General features: G+C 39.2%; 1 protein-coding gene across 1 annotated transcript in view; it reads left to right on the top strand.

Moving 5' to 3' along the window:
- Positions 1-25,843, top strand: part of LOC105482163 (phosphatidylinositol-3,4,5-trisphosphate dependent Rac exchange factor 2) — a 282,501-nt gene that overhangs the window by 239,489 nt on the left and 17,169 nt on the right. The window contains exon 38 of the mRNA XM_011742123.3: positions 22,726-22,828. Coding sequence (XP_011740425.2) covers positions 22,726-22,828 — 103 coding nt within the window. The remainder of the gene's footprint in view (positions 1-22,725; positions 22,829-25,843) is intronic.

The raw sequence follows: 25,843 nt of genomic DNA, 5'->3' as shown, positions 1-25,843 counted from the left end.
GTAGAAGTTAGCTTTAACATATGTAAAGTGTTTTCCCCAAAATGCACTTATTAGTTGATGATTTGGAAATTGAGGTATATTTCACATTAAACAATGCTGCAGTTTGGGGTTGAATTACCAAGATTCTACTGAGGCTTCTCCCACTGACAGAGGCTAATGTAAACTGTCTTCTAACTAGAACACAGAACCCAAAATATGATTATAAGCCTTTGTTAAAAAAGCGAAATTTATAAGGGAAAATATAAAAACAACTAACAAGAAATTTGTATTACCAATATGGTTAATGGAACAGTTATTATTTCAAATGAAGATGAACAGTATGATTACTCTCAGTTCATATAAGCAATGGAAAAAATCTTATTCAGGTAACTATCAATTAACAATTTAAAAGCCCACTTTTGTTGGAACTTTTAAAGGACTCCTTCTTTGTAATACTTTATTCTGTCATTACCCTGACATCAAAGGACAAATTGACACATAGGCCCAGATTAGGTAATGCAGAGTCTTTTAAAAGTAGAGCATTCAAGGTAACCTGTCTTAGGTAATCAAAGAGTTCCCATAGGGCAGACGATGAAGCTGCATCTTTTCTCTACTGTGCAATGAAGACGTATTAAGTAGAAGGAATAGGTTTACTCTAATGATTTCTATATGTAGGTTAGATTCTATGTATGGGACAGAAAAAATAACTTCAATAAGCAAATAAAGGTTTCAAATGTATTTATTTACTTTTTGTGCAAAAAAGTTTTGAAAGATCCAGTAACAAGATTAGAGGAGACACTTGAATTTTATATCACTGGAAAGATGGCTAAATAGATCAGAAGAAATATTGTTTCTAGCTTATGACCCAAGGATATTATGTAGTCCCCAAAAGAAGTTATAAAATATATGCTTTAATTTCCCTTTGGAAGGGAAAAAAGAAAATACTGCAATAACAGGGGCCTGGCAGAAAGACAAAATATATCCTACTCATGATAAATTTGTACCACTGTCTTTTCATAAAGATAAATCTTAATTACTCTCAGATGTTCCCTTCATTATAAATAAGTACAGAATTTGAAATTTTACTGAATTGTAAAATAGGCAAATAAACATTAACATTTATTCTAATTTAGTCAACCAGATAAATTATACAGGTAAATTGTTAAAATTATAGGAAGAAATTAAATATTGTAAATATGAAAAGGTTTCATTGTATTACTTTTTCCCATTTTCTATAATAAAACTTCTTTATCCTTAAAAAGGTGGTCATATTTGCATGTGATATCACTGTCTCTTTTTTGCTTACTAGGTATCTTAATAAATTAGTATATTAAATCATTTTATTTTAAAATGTACATTATTTTCTTAAAATTAGATGTATGGTGAGCAAGGATTAATAAAACAGTGTATGAGAGGGTGACATCTTACTGCAATGGTTTCTAGTTCTGACATCTAGGAATCATATGATATTGACCAAACAGGCCTTGCTTTTGGTACATATAAAAGGAGAGGAAAAGCCTAGGTCCTAATATGTCAAACATATGTATACTCAAGTATTAGTTATATTTCATCTGTGTCTGCCAAACCTAATTGTACTATTTGAGCATATTAATAAAATGTAAGTATTTACATTACTACATTTTATTTGCATAGATACAGGAATAAATACAGAATCTACTTCAAAAACGATTAAACAGAGCATGGTTCTTTGTATTTGTTTCAGATAAACTGAAGTTATTGTCTTTCCTAAATCTACCAAATTATATTATAAATGAAATAAAATTCCAGTCATTTTCTAGAATGTATTACTGAGATCTCCAAGGTTAGGGATTTTATAACTACTCTAATTAGTGACGTAAGATAAATTTTCCATCTTCCAGAGGAGGGAAGAAATATGAGTATCTCACCAATGTAAATGATTCTCTTTTTTCTGCATGTTAAGAGAGCAGGAGAGCAGGTAGTATGGAAGATGTTTGTATTAGGGTTCTCTAGAGGGACAGAACTGATAGGGTAGATGTGTATATAAAGGGGAGTTTATTAAGGAGTATTGACTCACACGACTGTGAGTTCCCACAATAGGTCATCTGCAAGCTGAGGAGCAAGGAAGCCAGACCAAGTCCCAAAGCTGAAGAACTTGGAGTCCAATGATTAAAGGTAGGAAGCATCCAGCATGAAAGAAAGATGTAGGCTGGGAGGCTAAGCCAGTCTAATCTCTCCACATTCTTCTGCCTGCTTTTATTCTGGCTGTGCTGGCAGCTGATTGGATGGTGCCCACCCAGATTGAGGGTGGGTCTGCCCTTCCCAATCCACTGACTCAAATGTTAATCTCCTTTGGCAGCACCCTCACAGACACACCCAGGAATAATACTTTGCATCCTTCAGTCCAATCAAGTTGACATTCAGTATTAACCATCATAGGCTTGCAGGAAGGAAGCAGCATTCCTGCCTTTGTGATGTTAATCGTAAACTGGCACCAGGTCTTCTAACATATTCAGGAAGAGTATAGAGGGGTGAGATTTAAATACCCAGGAAGGGAGTGAGATAACACCTTTTTTTTTTTTTTTTTTTTTTTTTTTTTAAGCTGGAGCCTCGCTCTGTCACCCAGCCTGGAGTGCAGTGGCACGATCTCAGCTCACTGCAACCTCCGCCTCCTGGGTTCAAGTAATTCTCTGCCTCAGCCTCCTGAGTAGCTGGGATTACAGGTGCCCGCCACCACGCCTGGCTGATTTTTGTATTTTTAGTAGAGATGGGGTTCCACCATCTTGGCAGGCTGGTCTTGAACTCCTGATCTCGTGATCCACCCACCTCGGCCTCCCAAAGTGCTGGGATTACAGGGGTGAGCCACTGTGCCCAGCCAGGTAACACCTATTTTTAAAGCATGACCAGCACTCACCAGGCAATGGAAGTGGAGAAGGATGGGTTCTCCATCCTTCAGCACAAAGGAATAATGTGAAAAGACAATGCAGAGATGTGCAGTAACTACGTAGCTGGAGTTCACAGGAAATCCTGTGCTCTTGCTGGGTGGTCAAGTGAGAGCGAAGCAGTGCTGAGAGGAGAGGGTAGTGACTGGACAGGATTGGAGAGTGGAAGGCTCTGGCTGCTGGGTGAAGGATTTGTGACTCTCTCCTGGAGGCCTTAGGAAGCCAATGATGGGTTTTCAGCTAAAGAATAACATGATTAGATATTTTTTTAAATATCAACAAAAAATAAGAATTACTATCATGGTCTGTAATGGGACAAGACTGGAGGCAGGGAGACAGCAGGATTTTATAGTATTACAGCAAGATAAGATGAGGCCTAGCACTGAAGCATGGGCTCAGAGGTTAGAAGGGAAAGGCTAGATGTGAAAGGTATTAAATGGCAGTCAACAGGACTCGGTGATTGGTGAGAAATAGAGAATAGGGAAGAGGGAGAATGTTCAGTCACAGTTGTGCAAAGGAACAGAAGTGATAGAACAGAGAGAGATGAGAAGGGACTTACTAGGGGATTTGGTTCACTGCACTGTGGGGGCTGAAAAGTCCCAGGTAGGCTGTCTGCAAGCTGGAGAACCAGGGAAGCCAGTAGTGTGGTTCAGTGCAAGTCAGAAGGCCTGAGAACCAAGGAGGCCCACGCTGTGAAACTCCTGGTCCAACTACCGGTCGCACTTCTGGGTGCCCACTGGTGTGAGTCCTGGAGAACCAGGAGTTCTGATGTCTAAAGGAAGGAAAAGAGGGGCATCCCTGCTCCAGGAGAGAAAGCATAAAATTTACCCTTCCTCTTCCTTTTTGTTCCATGTGGGTCCACAGCCAACATCATGGTGCCCACTCACATTGAGGGTGACTCTTGCCCACTCAGTCCATGGACCCATATGCCAGTCTCCTTCAGAAACACCCTCACAGACACCTCTGGGACAGCTCAATCATTCTAATCAGATGCCACACTACATGGTTTTGCCTCTCAGCAGAAGAAGGGGCTCAGTGCCTACTGTAGCATTGAAAAGAATCAGTGCTTTACCAGCTGTCTGGGTATCTGAATCCAGCCAAGTCGACACCCCGAGTCAGCCATCACACAGGAGCATCGATGACTCTGACTGACCAGCTTGGAAATAAATCAGGATAGGGGGCTTCTACAGAAAGAAAATATGCATTCATCTTTGAGGGAATTGTGGAGAGGGTATTGAATTAATCTGTTACTCTGTTCCATGTTGAATTTTAGATGTCCTTTGATGGGTTCACATGTGACAAGGACAGGCATCAGGCGGTTATGGAAAAACAAATGTGGAGGTGATTAGTACAGAGAGAGAAAGGGGGATCATGGCAGAGAAGGCTTTCAGAGAGATATTTGAGCTGGGTTTAAAACATTACAAAGAATTTTTAGGGGACACACTTTGGGTATTAGGAGCAGGTATTCCAGGAGCAGGCATGAAAGAATAATCAGCTGCCAACTATATAAGTTGAGAAAAGAAGAAAGATCCCCAGGCAGCACATATAGAGTATTAATATTCCCTGATGCCTCACATCCCCGTCCTCTGTGCACCCTGATGAGGAGGTGCCTCAGGGTAAAACAGAAGGATCCACTCAAAGGTGTCAAATGCACAAAGTTCTGTTCAGTGTCTCAGATAAACAGGCCAAAGAGAAAACAATTATGGTCCAGTGTCAAAGACCTGGAGATATGGATAAAAACCACATACTAGACACCTCTTGAAAGTATTTTTGTCGTCAGAGAACCTATGAGGAGTAAAGACAAAAGTCAAATTTGAGATCTAGAGAGCGAATGAGAATGCTGAGGAACTTCAGGTAGCTGGGATAGACACCCAATCTATTCAGTTAAATTCCGCCTGCCCCACCCACCAAAATAGAAATGAAATAACTTGGTGAGTTAAATCCAGGCTGAAGAATCTAAAATGTGGAGCGGGATCCAAACCTGCTGGCTGCAGTATTTAAGGTCCTAACACACTGCTGTTTCATAGTCATATACATTCCTGGCATAGCAAATACCTCTCCAAGTGCCTAAATGCTCATTACCCAACCCCGGAAGGTCCCCAGTCACCTCTATGCTAACCTCCACAAGGAATCTGTGTCAAAGAAAAACATACCTTAATGGGCTTGAATAGAAAGTAATGAGGGATGTGGAATGTTTTTGCTTGGCCGTTGATTTTTAAGCTTAGTTTAAAGATAAATGCTGAGAACTTTCAGAGAATGTATTGAAAGTGGTAATAGAAAGTCCCATTATCTTTAATGAGAATTTCATGGCTAATTCCCTGTGCAGCCCTGAAAATGCATCCCTTCAACTCCATTGCTTTTTTGCCTTAAGATAGATGGAGTGAGTGGAGTATTCGATCAAGTTCTGCGTCTGCGGCCAGGATCAGATCTTACCCCAGCTGTTGCCCATCTCTGCTGCATTCTGTTCAGTTGCTTTCCACAGGGCTACTTTCTGCCTGCTTTCCTTCTGCTTTCTTTTCAGCTACTCAGAAACCCTTGTCTTCCAGCTCTCGGGCCATGAATTACAGAAACCCAGTATGGTCACAGGAAAATTTCACCAGGGCTGTCCTTTTGACAAGAGTCAAATGATCAATAATATTGAACGTATCAATAAATATTGGGAGGTCATTTCTATAAATTATACTAAAAATTTGCCTAAGTACTGGCTTTTGAATTGCAGTTGTTATCCTGTCATTCAAAGTTTTCTAAAAAAAGAGTATCAATATTTAATATTTTATATATATATATATATATGGTGTGTGTGTGTGTGTGTGCAGGATAAGAGAACTTGTTGCTGAAACAAATAGTCTATTTGTCCTTTTTTTCCTCCACATAAAAGTATTTATGTGTTTCATTTAAAAGCTGCTTCTGTCCTACAGGAAAATAATAGCAAGTTGGGTTTTTCACATTCCCACTGACTTGTAGCAATTTTCTCAAGACTTTTGCTTGTCACCAAAGCCTTGCTCAGGGTGAATAAGGTGGGAAGATCAATAGGTCAGCTGCAGGCCTTTCCGTATGTATTCTGCAGAGACTCTGCCTATGTAGAACCATAGCAGCCACGTGGGGATTGATCAGTATTTAACAGACTGCGTTAGTCCTCAGGTGTACAGTTCTTCCTCCATGGAAGGTAATGAAAGGGATCAGGGAAACTATAACTGCACAACCCTAGAGAATTAGTTTCTTCAATCAGGTGCTTCATTCTAGTTGTCAATAGACTTTTCACAGTGGTGCTCTATAAAAGTAATTAGAAGCCAGAATAAATGCGATCATTACAGGAATGAACACACTTTACACAGAACAGTGCATTTTATATAGAAAAATGCAAATCTTTAGTCAAGAAGGAACACATTCTCCCTTCAATTTATTTTTACTACTTGATCACTTTACAATCGATATGCTTACTTAGCATGCTTCAAATCTAGTTTCTTTTTAATCATGAACTCATTTTAGTATGATGAAGTCTACATTCACAGTGAAGTAATTTGGACCGCCTGAATTGATCTCTACCAAAACAATGCATTTAAAATATAAATGCTGAGCCCAAGCTTGTGATTGTTGAATTATGGATGTTGGGAGCTGGAATTCTCTAAATATATTAATCTACGTGATTCGAATTTGGTACAGTAGAAAGGGCCCTAGATTTTGAATCCAAAAATGGGTTTTGAATCCTGTTGTTTACTCGCTGTGCAAGGGAGTGAGTGATTACATCACCTCGTCTCTCAGGGACTTATCAGTGAAATGGGAATAATGATTTCTTTCTCACAAAGATAACGAGGATTAAAAGAGCAGTGTATGTGAAAACAGCTGGTACAGGTTCTAGCATTCCTGACTACTCAGAATGTTCAGTCTAAATCTGTGTTTCTGATAGCGAATCCGTCTTCTCATTGCAGAGCTAGAAATATGAAGCACATCTGTTTTAAATGAGATTGTCCCTACTAAAAATAGGATAACCCCTGTAAGAGCTATTAAAAATCACAGTAATGGGTCACCAGAGAATGATAGGGAGGAGTATGAAAAAGACAAAAGTTATCTCTTCTGATCGGTAAGAAATAGAATACACATGTGTCGGGTCCTATTCCAGCTTGTTTTTAGAGCTACCCTTGAATTCAAGGATAGAGTTTTATTTCCTGGTATCAAAACCCAAGAGCATATGGCAGAAGACAGATGTTTAGGATTTAAAAAGAATTAGACATTTATTCATCTATTTGTTCATCTATTTATTTGTTGAGCAAGAAAAAAACTATGGAGCACTGCTATGTGTCAAGCACTTTGCTGCACCAGCCCGGGAGACCCCAGGATGCCTGCCCTCACTGCTCTTAGAGTCTAAGGTCTTGCCAGTGGAGCCACATTGGGAAGCCAGACGGCCATACTACCTAGCGTCAGTTCTTTTTAATCATGAAAATGAACACAGGAAAAGATAGTCCAAGGATTGGGTTTTAAGTGACCCAAAGGAGAGGATACATACTTTTCAAACTACAATGGAGAGGAAGAATGTATAACTTGTCATTTTGACAATTCTCTTGAATAGTCAAGGTTTCAAAAGTGTTCTTCTGACTTAGGAAAATACTGACAAATAAATGGAGAATTTTGAAGATATAATAATTAATAATATAGTTACTATAAGACTAATCAGTATGCTATTTTATATATATATATATATAGTATTACCATAATTCAAACAGAGTTGTTAATCAGCAGATGTGGTAGGAGCAATCGTTAAAATCCAGAGAAAGGGAAATGCAAGGCACTGATTATGAAAGAAGAATCATATCCCATTTAGAAGCTGTAAGAGAATCTGTGATTTCTTTTTGCTAATGTTTATTGTCTCCATAATGCATTTATCACTTCCCAGAATATATTTAATAAGTGAACACTTCTCGAGCAAATACATGGCAAACACAGAGTATACATAAATAAATCTAGTCTTTTAGGGGAATGAATATAATATCATTGGCACACATTAGGAAATCATGTAATTTTTAAAATAAGTATGTATTGAATGCTTACTGCATCCTAGGAAGTATGCTAGGGTCTAGAAAAGCTACAGTCAATATAGATACCAGTCCAGCCTAGGGGTGGTGGTGGTGGTGGTAATAGTAATAAAAATTTTGAACATTTGTTGAGAATAAATGACATGCTATACTTCATACGAAGTATTAGACATGAATTATTTCATATAATCTTGAAAACAACACTGTGTTGTATATTATTATTAAATTCAGTTTACAGAGGAGGATACCAAGTTTGAGGAGCTTCAGTAACTTGCTCAAGGTCACATAGTTATTAGCAAAGCCAGGCTCCAACTCAGGAAATTATCTGTCTTGCCCATATTCTTAATCCCTACACCTTCCAGATGAGTGTGAGATAGTGGGGTAAGAGATATTGTGTGTGACTTCAACTAGGGCATATGAGATCAGACAAACATGGGAACTATGATAGTTGATGATTACAGAAAACTATACAATCATTTAAGTATGGAATAGAAGTGAGGAAAACCAGGGACCATATTGTGAAGATCTTGTATTTCATGTGAAGAAATGGGAAGCCATTCCTGTGTTTGTATTTATATCTGCATTTTAAAAAGGTCGCCTTCACTGTGGAGGAAGACCAATGAGAAGAGGCCAGACAGGAAAGGTTAGAGTGAGGTTGCACCAGTCTAGGCAGGAGATGATATTAGTGCAGCTAGAGAGGAGACATTTGAGAGATAGTATAAAATATGAAATTAATAGGCATGAAATGTGCTGTAGTGGATACATTAACACACTGAACTGCACACATGCATTAATCTCTTGTGGTGGATGACTTTAATTTCATAACTTGGAGGTTTATAACATTTCTTACTCTAGACATGAAATAAGTCATAAATCACTAAACAAAGATTTTTGGAAAGCAATAATTTTAATCCTGACCACACCCACTCTGGCAAGGTTTTTTTGTTTGTTTGTTTGTTTGTTTTTTGAGACAGAGTCTTGCTCTGTTGAACTGGTTGGAGTGCAGTGGTGTGATCATGGCTCACTGCAAGCTCTGCCTCCCAGGTTCATGCCATTCTTCTGCCTCCCAAGTAGCTGGGACTACAGGCTCCCGCCACCACGCCTGACTAATTTTTTTTTTTTTTTTGTATTTTTTAGTAGAGACGGGGTTTCACCATGTTAGCCAGGATGGTCTCGATCTCCTGACCTCGTGATCCACCCACCTTGGCCGAACACATCCTTTTTTATGGCTGCATAGTATTCCATGGTATATATGTGCCACGTTTTCTTAATCCTGTCTATCATCGATGGACATTCCAAGTCTTTGCTATTGTGAAAAGTGCTGCAATAAGCATTCATGTGCATGTGTCTTTACAGCAGCATGATTTATAATCCTTTGTGTATATGCCCAATAATGGGATGGCTGGGTCAAATGGTTTCTAGTTCTAGATCCTTGAGGAATCGCCACACTGTCTTCCACAATGGTTGAACTAGTTTATTGTCCCACCAACAGTGTAAAAGTGTTCCTATTTCTCCACATCCACTCCAGCACCTGTTGTTTCCTGACTTTTTAATGATCACCATTCTAACTGCTGTGAGATGGTATCTCATTGTAGTTTTGATTTGCATTTCTCTGATGGCCGGTGTTTATGAGAATTTTTTCATGTGTCTGTTGTCTGCATAAATGTCTTCTTTTGAGAAGTGTCCATTCATATCCTTTGCCCACTTTTCGATCGGGTTGTTTGATTTTTTCTTGTAAATTTAAGTTCTTTGTAGATTCTGGATATTAGCCCTTTGTCAGATGAGCAGATTGTAAAAATGTTCTCCCATTCTGTAGGTTGCCTGTTCACTCTGGTGGTAGTTTCTTTTGCTGTGCAGAAGCTCTTTAGTTTAATTAGATCCCATTTGTCAATTTTGGCATTTGTTGCCATTGTTTTTGGTGTTTTAGTCATGAAGTCCTTGACATGCCTATGGCCTGAATGGTATGGCCTTGGTTTTCTTCTAGAGTTTTTATGGTTTTAGGTCTAACATTTAAGTCTTTAATCCACCTTGAATTAATTTTTGTATAAGGTGTAAGGAAGGGATCCAGTTTCAGCTTTCTACATATGGCTAGCCAGTTTTCCCAGCACCAGTTGTTAAATAGGGGATCCTTTCCCCATTTCATTTTTTTTGTCAGGTTTGTCAAAGATCATGGTTGTAGATGTATGGCATTATTTCTAAGGGCTCTGTTCTGTTCCATTGGTCTGTATCTCTGTTTTGGTACCAGTACCATGCTGTTTTGTTTACTGTAGCCTTGTAGTATAGTTTGAGGTCTGGTAGCATGATGCCTCCAGCTTTGTTCTTTTGGCTTGGGATTGTCTTGGCAATGCAGGCTCTTTTTTGGTTCCATATGAACTTTAAAGTAGTTTTTTCCAATTCTGTGAAGAAAGTCATAGGTAGCTTGATGGGGATGGCATTGAATCTATAAATTACCTTGGGCAGTATGGCCATTTTCACGATATTGATTCTTCCTATCCATGAGCATGGAATGTTCTTCCATTTGTTTGTGTCCTCTTTTATTTCATTGAACAGTGGTTTGCAGTTCTCCTTGAAGAGGTCCTTCACATCCCTTGTAAGTTGGTTTCCTAGGTATTTTATTCTCTTTGAAGCAATTGTGAATGGGAGTTCACTCATGATTTGGCTCTCTATTTGTCTATTGTTGGTGTTTAGGATTGCTTGTGATTTTTGCACATTGATTTTGTATCCTAGACTTCGCTGAAGTTGCTTATCAGCTTAAGGAGATTTTGGGTTTAGATGATGGGGTTTTCTAAATATACAATCATATCGTCTGCAAACAGGGACAATTTGACTTCCTCTTTCCCTAATTTAATACCTTTCTTTCTTTCTCTTGCCTGATTGCCCTGGCCAGAACTTCCACACTATGTTGAATAGGAGTGGTGAGAGAGGGCGTCCCTGTCTTGTGCCAGTTTTCAAAGGGAATGCTTCTAGTTTTTGCCCATTCAGTATGATATTAGCTGTAGGTTTCTCATAAATAGCTCCTACTATTTTGAGATACTTCCCATCAATACCTAGTTTATTGAGAGTTTTCAGCATGAAGGGCTGTTGAATTTTGTCGATGTTCTTTTCTGCATCTATTGAGATAATCGTGTGGTTTTTGTCTTTGCTTCTGTTTATATGCTGGATTACGTTTATTGATTTGCATATGTTGAACCAGCCTTGTATCCCAGGGATGAAGTCCACTTGATCATGTTGGATAAGCTTTCTGATGTGCTGCTGGATTCAGCTTGCCAGTATTTTATCGAGGATTTTTGTATCAATGTTCATCAGGGATATTGGTCTAATATTCTCTTTTTTTGTTGTGTCTCTGCCAGGCTTTGGTATCAGGATGATATTGGCCTCATAAAATGAGTTAGGATGGATTCCCTCTTTTTCTATTGATTGGAATAGATTCAGAAGTAATGGTACCAGCTCATCTTTGTACGTCTGATAGAATTCGGCTGTGAATCCATCTGGTCCTGGACTTTTTTTGTTTGGTAGGCTATTAATTACTGCCTCAATTTCAGAGCCTGTTATTGGTCTATTCAGGGATTCAACTTCTTCCTGGTTTAGTCTTGGGAGGGTGTATGTGTCCAGTAATTTATCCATTTCTTCTAGATTTTCTAGTTTATTTGTGTAGAGATGTTTATAGTATTCTCTGATGTAGTTTGTATTTCTGTGGGATCAATGGTGATATCCTCTTTATCATTTTTTATTGTGTCTGTTTGATTCTTCTCTCTTTTCTTCTTTATTAGTCTTGCTAGTGATCTATCAATTTTGTTGATCTTTTCAAAAAACCAGCTTCCTGGATTCATTGATTTTCTGAAGGGTTTTTTTGTGTCTCTATGTCCTTCAGTTCTGCTCTGATCTTATTTATTTCTTGCCTTCTGCTAGCTTTTGAATGTGTTTGCTCTCGCTTCTCTAGTTCTTTTAATTGTGTTGTTAGGGTGTCAATTTCTGATCTTTCCTGCTTTCTCTTGTGGGCATTTAGTGCTATAAATTTCCCTCTACACACTGCTTTAAATGTGTCCCAGAGATTCTGGTATGTTGTGCCTTTGTTCTCATTGGTTTCAAAGAACATCGTTATTTCTGCCTTCATTTCCTTATGTACCCAGTAGTCACTCAGGAACAGGTTGTTTAGTTTCCATGTAGTTGAGCAGTTTTGAGTGAGTTTCTTAATCCTGAGTTCTAGTTTGATTGCACTGTGGTCTGAAAGACAGTTTGTTATGATTTCTGTTCTTTTACATTTGCTGAGGAGTGCTTTACCTCCAACCATGTGGTCAATTTTGGAATAAGTGTGATGTGGTGCTCTGAAGAATGTATATCCTGTTGATTTGGGATGGAGAGTTCTGTAGATGTCTATTAGGTCCACTTGGTGCAGAGCTGAGTTCAATTCCTGGATATCCTTGTTAACTTTCTGTCTCATTGATCTGTCTAATGTTGACAGTGGGGCTATTAAAGTCTCCCATTATTACTGTGTGGGAGTCTCTCTTTGTAGGTCTCTAAGGATCTGCTTTATGAATCTGGGTACTCCTGTATTGGGTCCATATATATTTAGGATAGTTAGTTCTTCTTGTTGAATTAATTCTTTACCATTATGTAATGGCCTTCTTTGTCTCTTTTGATCTTTGTTGGTTTAAAGTATGTTTTATCAGAGACTAGGATTGCAACTCCTGCTTTTTTTTGTTTTCCATTTGCTTGGTAGATCTTCCTCCATCCTTTTATTTTGAGCCTATGTGTGTCTCTGCATGTGAGATGGGTCTCCTGAATATAGCACACTGATGGGTCTTGACTCTTTATCCAATTTGCCAGTCTGTGTCTTTTAATTGAGCATTAAGCCCATTTACATTTAAGGTTAATATTGTTATGTGTGAATTTGATCCTATCATTATGATGTTAGCTGGTTATTTTGGTTGTTAGTTGATGCAGTTTCTTCCTAGCATTGATGGTCTTTACAGTTTGGGGTGTTTTTGCAGTGGCTGGTACTGGTTGTTCCTTTCTATGTTTAGTGCTTCCTTCAGGAGCTCTTGTAAGGCAGGCCCGGTGGTGACAAAATCTCTCAGCATTTGTTTATCTGTAAAGGATTTTATTTCTGCTTCACTTATGAAGCTTAGTTTGGCTGGATATGAAATTCTGGGTTGAAAATTCTTTTCTTTAAGAATGTTGAATATTGGCCCCCACTCTCTTCTGGCTTGTAGAATTTCTGCTGAGAGATTCACTGTTAGTCTGATGTGCTTCCCTTTGTGGGTAACCTGACCTCTCTCTCTGGCTGCCCTTAACATTTTCTCCTTTATTTAAACTTTGGTGAATCTGACAATTATGTGTCTTGGATTTGCTCTTCAAGAGGAGTATCTTTGTGGCATTCTCTGTATTTCCTGAATTTGAATATTGGCCTGCCTCACTAGGTTGGGAAAGTTCTCCTAGATAATATCCTGAAGAGTGTTTTCCAACTTGGTTCCATTCTCCCCATCACTTTCAGGTACACCAATCAGATGTAGATTTAGTCTTTTCATGTAGTCCCATATTTCTTGGGAGCTTTATTCATTTGTTTTTACTCTTTTTTCTCTAAACTTCACTTCTCACTTTATTTCATTCGTTTGATCTTCAATCACTGATACCCTTTCTTCCACTTGATCAAATTGGCTACTGAAGCTTGTGCATGTGTCACGTAGTTCTCATGCCATAGTTTTCAGCTCCATCAGGTCATTTAAGGACTTCTCTACACTGGTTATTTTAGTTAGCCATTGGTCTAATCTCTTTTCAAGGTTTTTAACTTCTTTGCAATGGGTTTGAACATCCTCCTTTAGCTTGGAGAAATTTGTTATTACTGATCGTCTGAAGCCTTCTTCTTTCAACCCGTCAAAGTCATTCTCCGTCTGGCTTTGTTCCATTGCTGGCGAGGAGCTGCGTTCCTTTGGAGGAGAAGAGGCGCTCTGATTTTTAGAATGTTCAGCTTCTCTGCTCTGGTTTCTCCCCATCTTTGTGGTTTTATCTACCTTTCGTCTTTGATGATGGCGACGGTACTGATGGGGTTTTGGTGTGGATGTCCTTTCTGCTTGTTAGTTTTCCTTCTAACAGTCAGGACCCTCAACTGCAGGTCTGCTGGAGGTCCACTCCAGATGCTGTTTGCCTGGATATTTCCAGTGGAAGCTGCAGAATGGCAGATGTTGCTGCCTGATCCTTCCTCTGAGAGCTTTGTCTCAGAGGGGCACTCGGCCGTATGCAGTGTCAGTCACCCCTACACTGAGGTGTCTCCCAGTTAGGTCACTTGGGGGTCAGGGACCCACTTGAGGAGGCAGTCTGTTGTCAGATCTCAAACTCCGTGCTGGGAGAATGACTACTTTCTTCAAAGCTGTCAGACAGGGACATTTAAGTCTGCAGAAGTTTCAGCTGGCTTTTGTTCAGCTATGCCCTGCCCCCAGAGGTGGAGTCTACAAAGGTAGGCAGGCCCCTGGAGCTGCAGTGGGAGCTTCCCAGCCACTTTGTTTACCTACTCAAGCCTCAGCAATGGCAGACACCCCTCCCCCAGCCTCACTGCCACCTTGCAGTTCAATCTCATACTGCTGTGCTAGCAGTGAGCAAGGCTCTGTGGGCGTGGGACCCTCCCAGCCAGGCACTGGATATAATCTCTTGTTGTGCCGTTTGCTAAGGTTGTTGGAAAAGCACTGTATTAGGGTGGGAGTGTCCCAATTTTCCAGGTACTGTCTGCCATGGCTTCCCTTTGCTAGGAAAGGGAATTCTCGGACCCCTTATGCTTCCCTGGTGAGGCGATGCCCTGCCCTGCTCTGTGGGCTGCATCCACTGTCTGACAAGCCCCTGTGAGATGAACCCAGTACCTCAGTTGGAAATGCAGAGAAATCACCCGTCTTCTGGGTTGCTTACGGTGGGAGCTGCAGAATGGAGCTGTTCCTATTTGGCCATCTTGGAACCTCGATTTCAGTGTATTTTTCTTTCAGGGATAGTTTCCGGTGGTATCTTCGTAGGTAACATTATCAAGAACAATAGAAGTTTTCAAATTAATGTTTAATCCCACCTTCAATTTTAAAAATGTGGGGAAATAAAAAGTATCCCCTACTAAAGGTTACATTTCCTATTCGTAATTACTTTAAAAACGTGTTTTACTGCAACATCTACATAACATCGATTTATGGCAAATTGTTGTGACTACAAATTCAGAGATCATCACCCTAGATTTTCATGTGTTTTATTTAATGCGTTAGGGTCTGAGTAACCCTCCTCCACTAGTAATAAAAACATTTGGGGTTACCCTCAGGAAATAGCAATATAACGATTAGCTACCAAGCAAAATATCAGCGTTCTGACAGTGAGCATGCTGAGAGCTGGCAAATAAATCCACAGTAGGAAAACAGAGCTCAGAACCATAAACCTCAAATAGTTCTGGTTTCCCATGTCATTTCGTTGTGAGTTACAGTGTGGCCCAAAAGGGGTGTTACAGCTCCCCACATGTTCAGTAAAATGCATTTCAGCCCTTGAGAGATTGGCTTCCTTGCTCAGTACAGTTTGAATCAATATTAAATGAGGCAGTAGGCTTCTGGAGATTTTGAAATATAGAACTGATTTTAGAATAAAACAGTTGTTTTTGTCTGTAATCGTGGTAAATGCCCAAATGTAGGAGGCCTGTAGGTTTTGAGAGACTCTTCTATCTAATTTATTATAGAAATGTTTGTTGTTGTTGTTGTTTTTAATGCTTTTATTTTTTTTTGTTGTTGTTGTTGTTGTTTTTTTTTTGAGACGGTGTCTCGCTCTATCGCCCAGGCTGGAGTGCAGTGGCCGGATCTCGGCTCACTGCAAGCTCCGCCTCCCGGGTTTACACCATTCTCCTGCCTCAGCCTCCCGAGTAGCTGGGACTACAGGCGCCGCCGCCTCGCCCGGCTAGTTTTTTTTTTGTAGTTTTTGGTAGAGACGGGGTTTCACCGTGTTAGCCAGGATGGTCTCGATCTCCTGACCTCGTGATCCGCCCGTCTCGGCCTCCCAAAGTGCTGGGATGAGAGGCTTGAGCCATCGCGCCCGGCCTATTATAGAAATGTTGTGAGTCATCTTAAAAGGGAGGGTTAACATGTAAACAATATCCACTTTAAGTAAGAACTGATATCTTCAAAAGCGAACTAAATATAGTATAATGAACCTAATTTAGAAATGATTGAAATACAATATTTTGCATGTAAGCCAATTTAGAAAACGAAGCTTTGTCTCTCCAGTGAGACTTAGTTGAGGAGGGGACAGGAGACACTTCTCTGGCATCTAGAAATGGGGTTGGGAAACAGGAGATTAGTTCACATGCTTTTCCTGACCTTCCTTTAGTTCTGCAGTTTGCTATATAAAATAAACTCAAGATCTGGTGTCTAAGATCAACTGGGACAAAACCTGAAAAAAAAAATCACCAAGAATTTTATCAGCAAATGCCCAAATTATAGTCTGGTAGACTTTACTTTAACTGAACTTGGTTTTTAAAAGAAATATTGGCACACATTTGTCTTTAGCTTCATGTAATTATTGTAATCTTATAACATCATAATTTACTCCAGGGTTATTTTAGTGAGCACCTCTTTAGGATAAAAAGGACTATAAAAATATAAAGTAGAAACCTTTTAAATAGTGGAAATATGATGAGATTTGAGACACTGTGATTTACTTGTGTTCCTTAAGTTTTTCCAAAGAATGTACTCCCATAAAGAGGAGGCTCCTCTACACAGACTTGCCATGGGCAGGGATCACACTCATCACTTCAGGTCTTTCTTGCTGTACTTTATGAGGTCAGTACCCCTGCTTTCCTCAGTTCACGGGGGAGATGCAGGCTGAGAGTAGAAGTAACCTGGGTACAGCTCCATAAGACTGTCTTCAAACCCTTCTGTTGTCAGCTGCCATTTTGCATTCGGAAAGAGGTTCCAAGATAATTTGAAAGTAGTGAAAGACAGAGAATAAATGGACATGGGATTGGGGGAGGGGTTTGTACAATGGTACTAAGAAGCTGACTGAAAGCGGAAAGCAGTTGTGGGTTGTGGGCGGTAAGTAGGATACTGGGATAATGAGGTGGAAAGTGGGAGAGGATGAAGAGTTTGCCTTTGAAAATGTTGTCACTGGAAAGCAACTGAAGATGCTTTGAATACAGTGTTGATAAACTGTTATGGTTGGGTACTTAGTAAATTAGTTTGGTAATTTACTTATATTGTTCTTTGATATCATGTAAATATAGAAATGTTTTCATGTCAACCAAAGAAGTAACCAAACCCACTAACTCCTAAACTCTGATGCCCAAGGCTCTGTATGTTTGAGCCGAGGCTGTTTCCCCAACCTCATCTCCTTCTCCCTGTGTGCACCAGCATATTGAGCTCCACACTTGTTCATGAGCAGACTGAACTGGCGTTAACCTCAGGGCCTTTGTACTTACTCTCCTTGAAATGGTCTTCCCCAAAACAATACCTCCCTCTGCCATTACACCCTTCACTAGTACCATTCCACTTTCTAATCTGCCACAAAATTTATTTTTTCTGGGTAAATCATTCCCACCTGATATTATACATTTGCTTCTTTATTTTCTTTGTCCTCTCACTGAAATTTGATCATCAAAAGAGATGGGATTTGGCTTTGTTCACTGTTGCATCTCCTACACACTGGAGTAATGGAGATTTGGGGGTCTGAAGTTAAGTAAAATAAAGTCAGAAAGAATTTAGAAAATTACAAAACAAAATAGGAATGAAAGTTAATATTCAGAATATAAGAAAAAATAAATTGCTACGTATTTTTAAATTGTTGTCAAATGCAAAAAAAAAAAAAGAAAAGAAAACGTCTCTAAGTTTCTTTAGCCTATGAACCATAAATTTGAAAGAATATGCCACAGAGTAGTTTCTGGCTGTATAGTTTCAACCCTTTTGTCCTCCAGAACATACACATTTCCCATCCTGGGGGCCTCAGGATATGGGTGTATTACATCATGACCTCTGGTCCTGCACCTCTTTTCCAGCATTGGGTGATTGTGTGCAATGGGCAGTAGGAATACTCTAGATGCCATTTCTACACAGAATACTACAATAACCCAGCCATCAATGAAAGTAATTATTGTCCAATAAATAGGTCCCAGCAAATCTAGCCTGAATGCATCCCAACTCAACTTTCTTTTTTTTTTTTTTTTTTTTTTTGAGACGGAGTCTGGCTCTGCCACCCAGGCTGGAGTGTAGTGGCCGGTTCTCAGCTCACTGCAAGCTCCGCCTCCCGGGTTTACGCCATTCTCCTGCCTTAGCCTCCCGAGTAGCTGGGACTACAGAAGCCCGCCACCTCGCCTGGCTAGTTTTTTTGTATTTTTTAGTAGAGACGGGGTTTCACCGTGTTAGCCAGGATGGTCTCGATCGCCTGACCTCGTGATCCGCCCGTCTCGGCCTCCCAAAGTGCCCAACTCAACTTTCTTCAGCTCGGTTTCAAAAGTAACCACAGCCAATTGGACACTACCCAACATTACAGAAGGAAGCTGGGGTGTAAAGAAGACAGCAGCTATGTCATTTGCAGTTAAAACATTTTGCTTCTGCACATTTATAAAGGTATGTGACTATGTGAACACAGTGCTGACGCCCCTCGCAGAACCTGGAAAGGGATTCGTACAAGTAAGGGGCCTTGAAACCCAAGCTTTTGTAGCTCCACAGTAAATCCACTCCTGCCAGCAACTTATGGTATTTGTAGGTACAAAGTAGACAGTCAAAAAATGTTTGGCAAACTAATAAATGAAAGAAAGAATCATGCAATAAAATACATTTTAATACGTCTTCCTTAGCATTGCTGAATCAAAGTGTCCTTCAAATTAAATGGAACCCATTAACTGTAGGTTACATTTATCATATTAAAACTGTGCTCAGTAACTGAGTGGTTTGGGATCTGTTCTCAGTTCAAAATATGTCAAGGAGATTTATTAATTATAAGCACAGATATATTGACCTTTTCCTTTTTCTTCCTATGGGGAAATTAAACATTTCTATGTAACTTTGCTACCCTATCAAGTGTGCTTCCTCACATGTATACTCTAAGCAGAGCAATTACTTGGAATGTCTTTTTACTAAAATTATGGACAAACTTTTTTCAGTGCCTATGTTACAATTGCCTTTTTATGAAGGACAAATACTACTCTGTGGCATTTATTTCATTATTTTGTGGCTTCTAGGGAAAGAATTGTGTGAATATTTTTTAAGTGATGTTGTAGTAGAAGGAGCTGAAAAATTGAAGACCTATATTTTCCAGGTGGGGTAAAAATATAGATTTATTCAAATTTTAGTTTAATTGTAAAACAGAGTTCATGTTAGAAAGAAGATTGGGGCATCAGGTAAGAAACTCCGTATTGGGCTGGGCCTGGTGGCTCACACCTGTAATTCCAGTACTTTGGGAGGCTGAAGCAGGTGAACCACTTGAGACAAGGAGTTCAAGACAAATCTGGGCAAAACAGTGAAAACCCATCTCCACAAAAAATACAAAAGTTGACTGGATGTGGTGGTATATTCCTGTAGTCCCAGCTACTTGGAAGGCTGAGGAGGGAGGATCACCCGAGCCCAGGAAGTTGAAACTGCAGTGAGCTGAGATGACGCCACTGCATTCCAGCCTGGGCAACAGAGTGAGGCCCTGTCTCCAAAAAAAGAGAAACCTCGTATTGAATGAGGGTTCCTGGCCTTTAATATGCTCCTTTATTTCTCTTGCCCAGGGCTAGCATATCAGTCTCTCTGGTCATTAGAAAGTACCTATAAAATCAAATGAGCTCTTGTAAACCTGCCTCTGAGTATATATTTATGTACCACTGAAAAATGGTGTGCCACCTTCTGGACCTGGAGTCCATCAGAGAATGCCAACATCGGAGTGTTTCTTGCAGATGCTGATTTTTTCCACTTGACATTCAAATTGAGACAGTTGGGAGAAGATGAAAAGCTACTGGGCAAATAATGGTATACTGACAGAAGAGTGGCGGCCTTCCTGAGGGGCTTTCTTCCGCATGCTTAGTTTAGGAAAATGGAATTCTGTGATGCTGTGAGTGGAAATACAAGGCCTTGATTAGACCCATCAACCATGATTCAAATTACAGGCACTATTTCCCACCTTTATGTGACTGCCTCTTTTAAACACTTTTTACTTTTTTAACATTTCAAATTAATTTTGGGGCCTAATTGGAAGATACATAATGGTTAGCACGAAAAGACAAATAAAGGTGTAACCATCTGTTTTTGAAATGCTGGGGAAAGAGAATATACATATCCATTTGAAGGCAGACTTTTCTCTTAGGTGATATGTGATTGATGGTAAGTCATACTTTGAGGTGTCCTTTCAGAGAGCATGTTCCTGGGCACATTCACTTCCTGATTGCAGTAAAATCTTTTAAAATCTCTGGCGGGTAATTTGCTGCTGTACTGCTGCTTACTACAACTTGAGGTAGGGAGAAAGAAATCAGTTTAAAAGGATTAAGAAAATGAATAATAATCGTTGACTGTCTATTAAAAACCCTTCACAGTGTGTAGGTCTTGTTTATAAGTGAGTACATGAGAAATAGAGCAAGCTGTACTTTATCAGTAAAGCACAGACATATTTCAGCATGACTAGAAAAAGATAAAGATTTTTTTCCACCCCTTGGCTTCATTCAGCTGGTGTAATGAGCATTATTGATTAAAATGTTAGGATCAATAAACATTTAAAATTGGAGTGGAGGAGACCTTAAGGAGGAGAAAAAGGTTACGCTCTGTTGAGTAAACTGGCAATTAAATGCTTTGTAGAAAACTAATTTTTTTTTTCTTTTTTTTGAGATGGAGTCTCGCTCTGTCGCCCAGGCTGGAGTGCAGTGGCACCATCTCAGCTCACTGCAAGCTTCGCCTCCCGGGTTCACGCCATTCTCCTGCCTTAGCCTCCTGAGTAGCGGGGACTACAGGCACCCACCACCACGCCCAGCTAATTTTTTGTATTTTTAGTAGACACGGGGTTTCACCATGTTAGCCATGATGATCTCAATCTTCTGACCTTGTGATCCACCTGCCTCAGCCTTCCAAAGTGCTGTGATTACAGGCATGAGCCACTGTGCCCGGCGGAAAACTGATTTTTTAAACATGAACTGTTAGTTATACTGCTTGGCCTTCATTGGCATAGACTGTTCTGCAGCTCACATGTACATGTAAAACAATATGCATTGTTATCAGACTCACACACTGAAAGTTTGTGAACATCATGTACAACTAGAACTTAATAATGAAACTTTAGCCCACCTGGACATGTGTTAATAATAATGAATTCTCTGCAATGATAATGAGAAAGCTGCCTCTTGAGTCGTTTAACAGCCAATGGAACTTACGTATTTCTCCTTAGAATGCAGTTATGTGTAATCACACAGTTGCACTTTGTGAGGTTCTGATATTACAACAGTAATGTTTTAAATCCCTGTCTCCTCTTTTTCTTAATTATCAGTGTCAAAACCTACCAAATGCATTGGACTTCTGTGTTAGAGCCTCATAACCAAGAACTTCCGTGTTACAGCCTCATAACCAATGAGTTAGGTATTTCTCCCATAGAAACAATTGCACTGTAGAACTTACTTTTATTTGCAGGGAAAAATACTAGACAGATCTAGGAGAATACACAAATAAAACAACAAACTACAGGGAGGTAAATGCAAAAATAAGGAAAAGGCTAATTAAAATATGAATATGTTAAAAAAAAACAAGTAAAACAAAATCCATTAATACAATTTTAGGAGAAGCATCTAAAATTGACAGTTTTTATGAAATGCATGCAAAAGATACTTTTAAAAGAACAATTCAGAGACCAGCACCTGAAAATGTTAACAAATATACATAGACTTTAAGGGGTACTGTTGAGATCAATGTGGAAGAACATAAAAGAATGCCTTAAAGAGAAGGAAAAGAACAGCCAGGCACAGTGGTTCACGCCTGTAATCCCAGCACTTTGGGAGTCTATCCTGGCCAACATGGTGAAACCCCGTATCTACCAAAAACACAAAATTAGCTGGGTGTGGTGGCACGCACCTGTAATCCCAGCTAGTTGGGAGACTGAGGCAGGAGAATCGCTGGAACCTCGGAGGCAGAGGTTGCAGTGAGCTGAGAGTGCGCCACTGCACTCCAGCCTGGCGACAGAGCGAGACTCCGTCTCAAAAAAAAAAAAAAAAAAGAGAGAGAAAGAAAAGAACAAAGACTCACCAGTCACTAAATGCTGGTTAGAATACTTCTCTCAGGGCTACTCTGGGTATCACATTTCTATATAACTAGTTACGAGTTCCTTTTGGAACTTTTACAAATGCGCTTTTAGATTGGGTCCAATAAACACATTTAAAAAAATCAATTCTGACCTCAATAAATAGTAATTTCGCTGTTTATTCTTCTATAATATTTGTACATAAATCACTATAAATCTATTAATTATCAATATCTAGAAGTTAATGATAAATATTCTTTAGTCATTTCTTCTAAATTACATGAAATATCATTAAAGAATAATACTCAGTAATAAAACTTGTTCTAATTCTGGTTATTTAATTTTCTGTAGATAAGTGCTCTTATAAACATAGTTCATCATGGGTTTGTTTTAAATTTAAATACTTAATTTCTGACCCCAGTAGTGTACCTTTATAATCTATTTTTAAACTGGTGTTCTATGTAGAAAAATCAGCAGTTCGTTGTCTAGCCACTTTTATTTTGGCTGGTGCCTTCTGATTTTGCAATTAGTAATCCACATCATCTCAAAGGGTGTATCAGGAAGCATGGGGTCTGACTTGCCCTTGCCTTGACCCCCAGGTGCACCCTGAGCGTGACGCTGGAGCAAGCCATCATTTTGGCCAGAAGCCACGGATTGCCACCTCGCTACATCATGCAGGCTACAGATGTGATGCGGAAGCAGGTAGGTCTCATGGAGACTTGAGAAGAGTTGTTTTGTAGGCCCTGGACTTGAAGATTCCTTTGTTCATTTATCAGGGGTCTGACAGGTGCCTGGATGTGATGTACAGTTTACTAGGCTCAAAGGTAACTCATGAATGAGAAATGCTCCCAGGGAGAAGATGCTGCAGGCACCAGTCTGAGGTTCTGCAAGAATCTTAGAGAACTCTGGAAAAAGGGATGTCTATGCAGTAATCTGCAGGCAGAAAGGGACTTGACTAAGTGGAATAAAGTAGCAGTGAATTTGGCGTTTATGTAAGGAACAAGTAAAGGCACATATGGCATTTTTTGGCAATTGTTAGTGGTAAAGCTTGAGGTGGAGAGGGATAGGGGCAAGGAAGAAGAGGAAAGAATTGAGGGTCCTGCTGGCTCCTGGTGATGCCAAGGGACTTTCATGCCATACTCAGCGTGTACATTAATCCAAGGATAAAGCACTTACCTCAAATTTTCCTTTAGGGGATAAATAGCAGTCTTTGGACTGTCTTCAGGTCACTGGAGTACTTACAGGCGAGAATATACTCTCTTATAAATAGAATGAACTTTATTCTATACAGTAGCCGAATAGTATTCTAAGTGTGGTGGTTTAGTTTTTAACTCTTAAAGTTATTTTTAAAAATGCACTAAGCTCCAATTTACTAATTATGAAAATGTGCTTAATCTAGCAGAAAAGATACTTAACCTACAGAAAGACAAATCAAAAGACACAAATTTTATATGTTATTCTACCACCTTTTCTTTGGGCAACCACAATAAATTGATTTAACAAATTTCTCTACTTGCTGACTTGGTTTGAGTTGCCCAGTGACAGTGAGTGATTTAGTTTTTAAGATATGCTTTGTAATTATGACTACTTTGTTTATTGGAAGCTTAGTGGCAAACTCTCAGGCAAACATATAAATCCCTTTGGGCTTGCTCCCAAGACTGTATTGCAAAATGCCAACAAAGCCCATGAAAAAATCAACTGAAGAGGCCAACATCAAGCTGGTGTCTTCAATGCAGAGATCAGGCACAGGGAGAACATATTGGTACTTCTGGTTAGGGCTCAGGAGCTGAAGATTGAAAACCAAGATCTTAGAAGGTCTAAGAGAGATTTGTTAAGTAAAAGTTAGAACTAAGAAGCATGTGACGTACTGTGGGCCAGCTGGAAAGGATAAACACAGATGTGATTTGCCAGAAGATTTAGGAAGGACTTTTTGGACATATATACAAATTATGTTTCAAAAAGTAGATCCAGGTAAACTTATGATTATTCATATCACAGTTGAGATTTAAGTTGCTAAGAAATACAGAAAGAAATTAATCAACTTTCTGTTTGATCATATTGCTTATTAGAGTAGGTTTGTGGGAAGACTTGGGAAGGGCCATCTCAAAATTATAGCTTATGACAAGCAAAAGAAACTGGAATTTATTTTTTTTAAGAATATTCCACTAAGGAGGTAGTTATGAGTTGGTGACATATCCATTTCTACCTTATAGATTTGAATAGTCATAATCATATCGAATACTTTAACTTTTTAAAACTAAAAATGGAAATAGAGAAAATAGAGATAAAGTAATATTGATATTATGTAGGCCCCAATGACTCACTTAACTGGTGTAAAGCTCTTTAAAATACAATGTAAATTATATTTATATAGTATTATTATATTGTTGTATATAAGTATAGTATAATTTTAAAAGTCATGGGATTCCTTATAAAATTCCTGTTGATATATAAACCTCACTATTTTGTCAGTATATATCACTTGTTCTTCCCCCAAATTTTTTAAAAAACTGAATACATTTGGAATAGGTAGCTTTCTTCCTTTGTTATTTGTTCCTCTGCCCCAAGTTGTGACGTCCCAATGGCTATGAGAGGCAAAGAAATAAGGTTTAACTTCTTTGTGAAAGATCATAGAGCCTGGGACCCTCTTTTAAGGAAACTGGGCAGACTGGTGACCCCAGAGATTTCTTCAAAAGTCCTCCTGTCACCGATTCTCCTTCCAGTGTTCAGTAGTAGCAGACAGTGAGAGGCTGAGGTCCAATCCACAAGCCAACTCTTACCTACTTATGGTTTGAGCAGTTAGAATGCAAGTCTGAATGAAAGGTCTAGCTTGGATTTTCTCTCCTTTTTACCTTTCAACCTCAGGGACAGTTACTTAACCATTTAGACTCAGCTGTTTAGAGACCAAGTGGTTAGATACTTGTCATCTTCAGTATATATTGAAGTAGTTGCATTATTGCATTATCAAATTTGTATGATGATATATTAAAGAATAATATTTAGTGTCTATTACAGTTTTACAATATATAAATGAATAATATAATGAAAAAATTAAGATTTTTTAGTTTTTTTGAGAATAAGAAGCTTTTTGGCATGATTTATTGTTCTTATTTACAATTTCAGTATTGTTTTCCTCTACAGATTTTGGGTATATACTTTTCATAGAGTTGTTATTTTAACTCACTGCTTGAGTTTGAAGGAAAGATAAAAGACAGAAGAGAAGGGTACTATGTCTTTCACAATGTTTTGCTAATGATTATAACAACCTTAGGCATCACTTTATGTAACCAGCTGATTTGATTAATAAAAGGCTTGCAGTAGAAACTGTCATTTACATTATAAATTTAAATTTTTCTATGCCATAAATTATATATTTCTAGGCTCTTTGATGGCAGCCTAGAACAAATGTCTTCTTTTCTTTTCTTTTTTTTTTTTTTTTTTTTGAGACAGAGTCTCGCTCTGTCGCCCAGGCTGGAGTGTGGTGGCCGGATCTCAGCTCACTGCAAGCTCCGCCTCCTGGGTTCACACCATTCTCCTGCCTCAGCCTCCTGAGTAGCTGGGACTACAGGCGTCCGCCACCTCGCCCGGCTAGCTTTTTGTATTTTTTAGTAGAGACAGGGTTTCACCGTGTTTGCCAGGATGGTCTCGATCTCCTGACCTCATGATCTGCCCATCTTGGCCTCCCAAAGTGCTGGGATTACAGGCATGAGCCACCAC

Source organism: Macaca nemestrina, chromosome 8 (genome assembly GCF_043159975.1).
Source record: "Macaca nemestrina isolate mMacNem1 chromosome 8, mMacNem.hap1, whole genome shotgun sequence".
Classification (NCBI taxonomy): Eukaryota; Metazoa; Chordata; class Mammalia; order Primates; family Cercopithecidae; genus Macaca; species Macaca nemestrina.
Note: the sequence above shows the minus strand (reverse complement) of the source record. Positions and strands in the feature narration are given on the sequence as shown.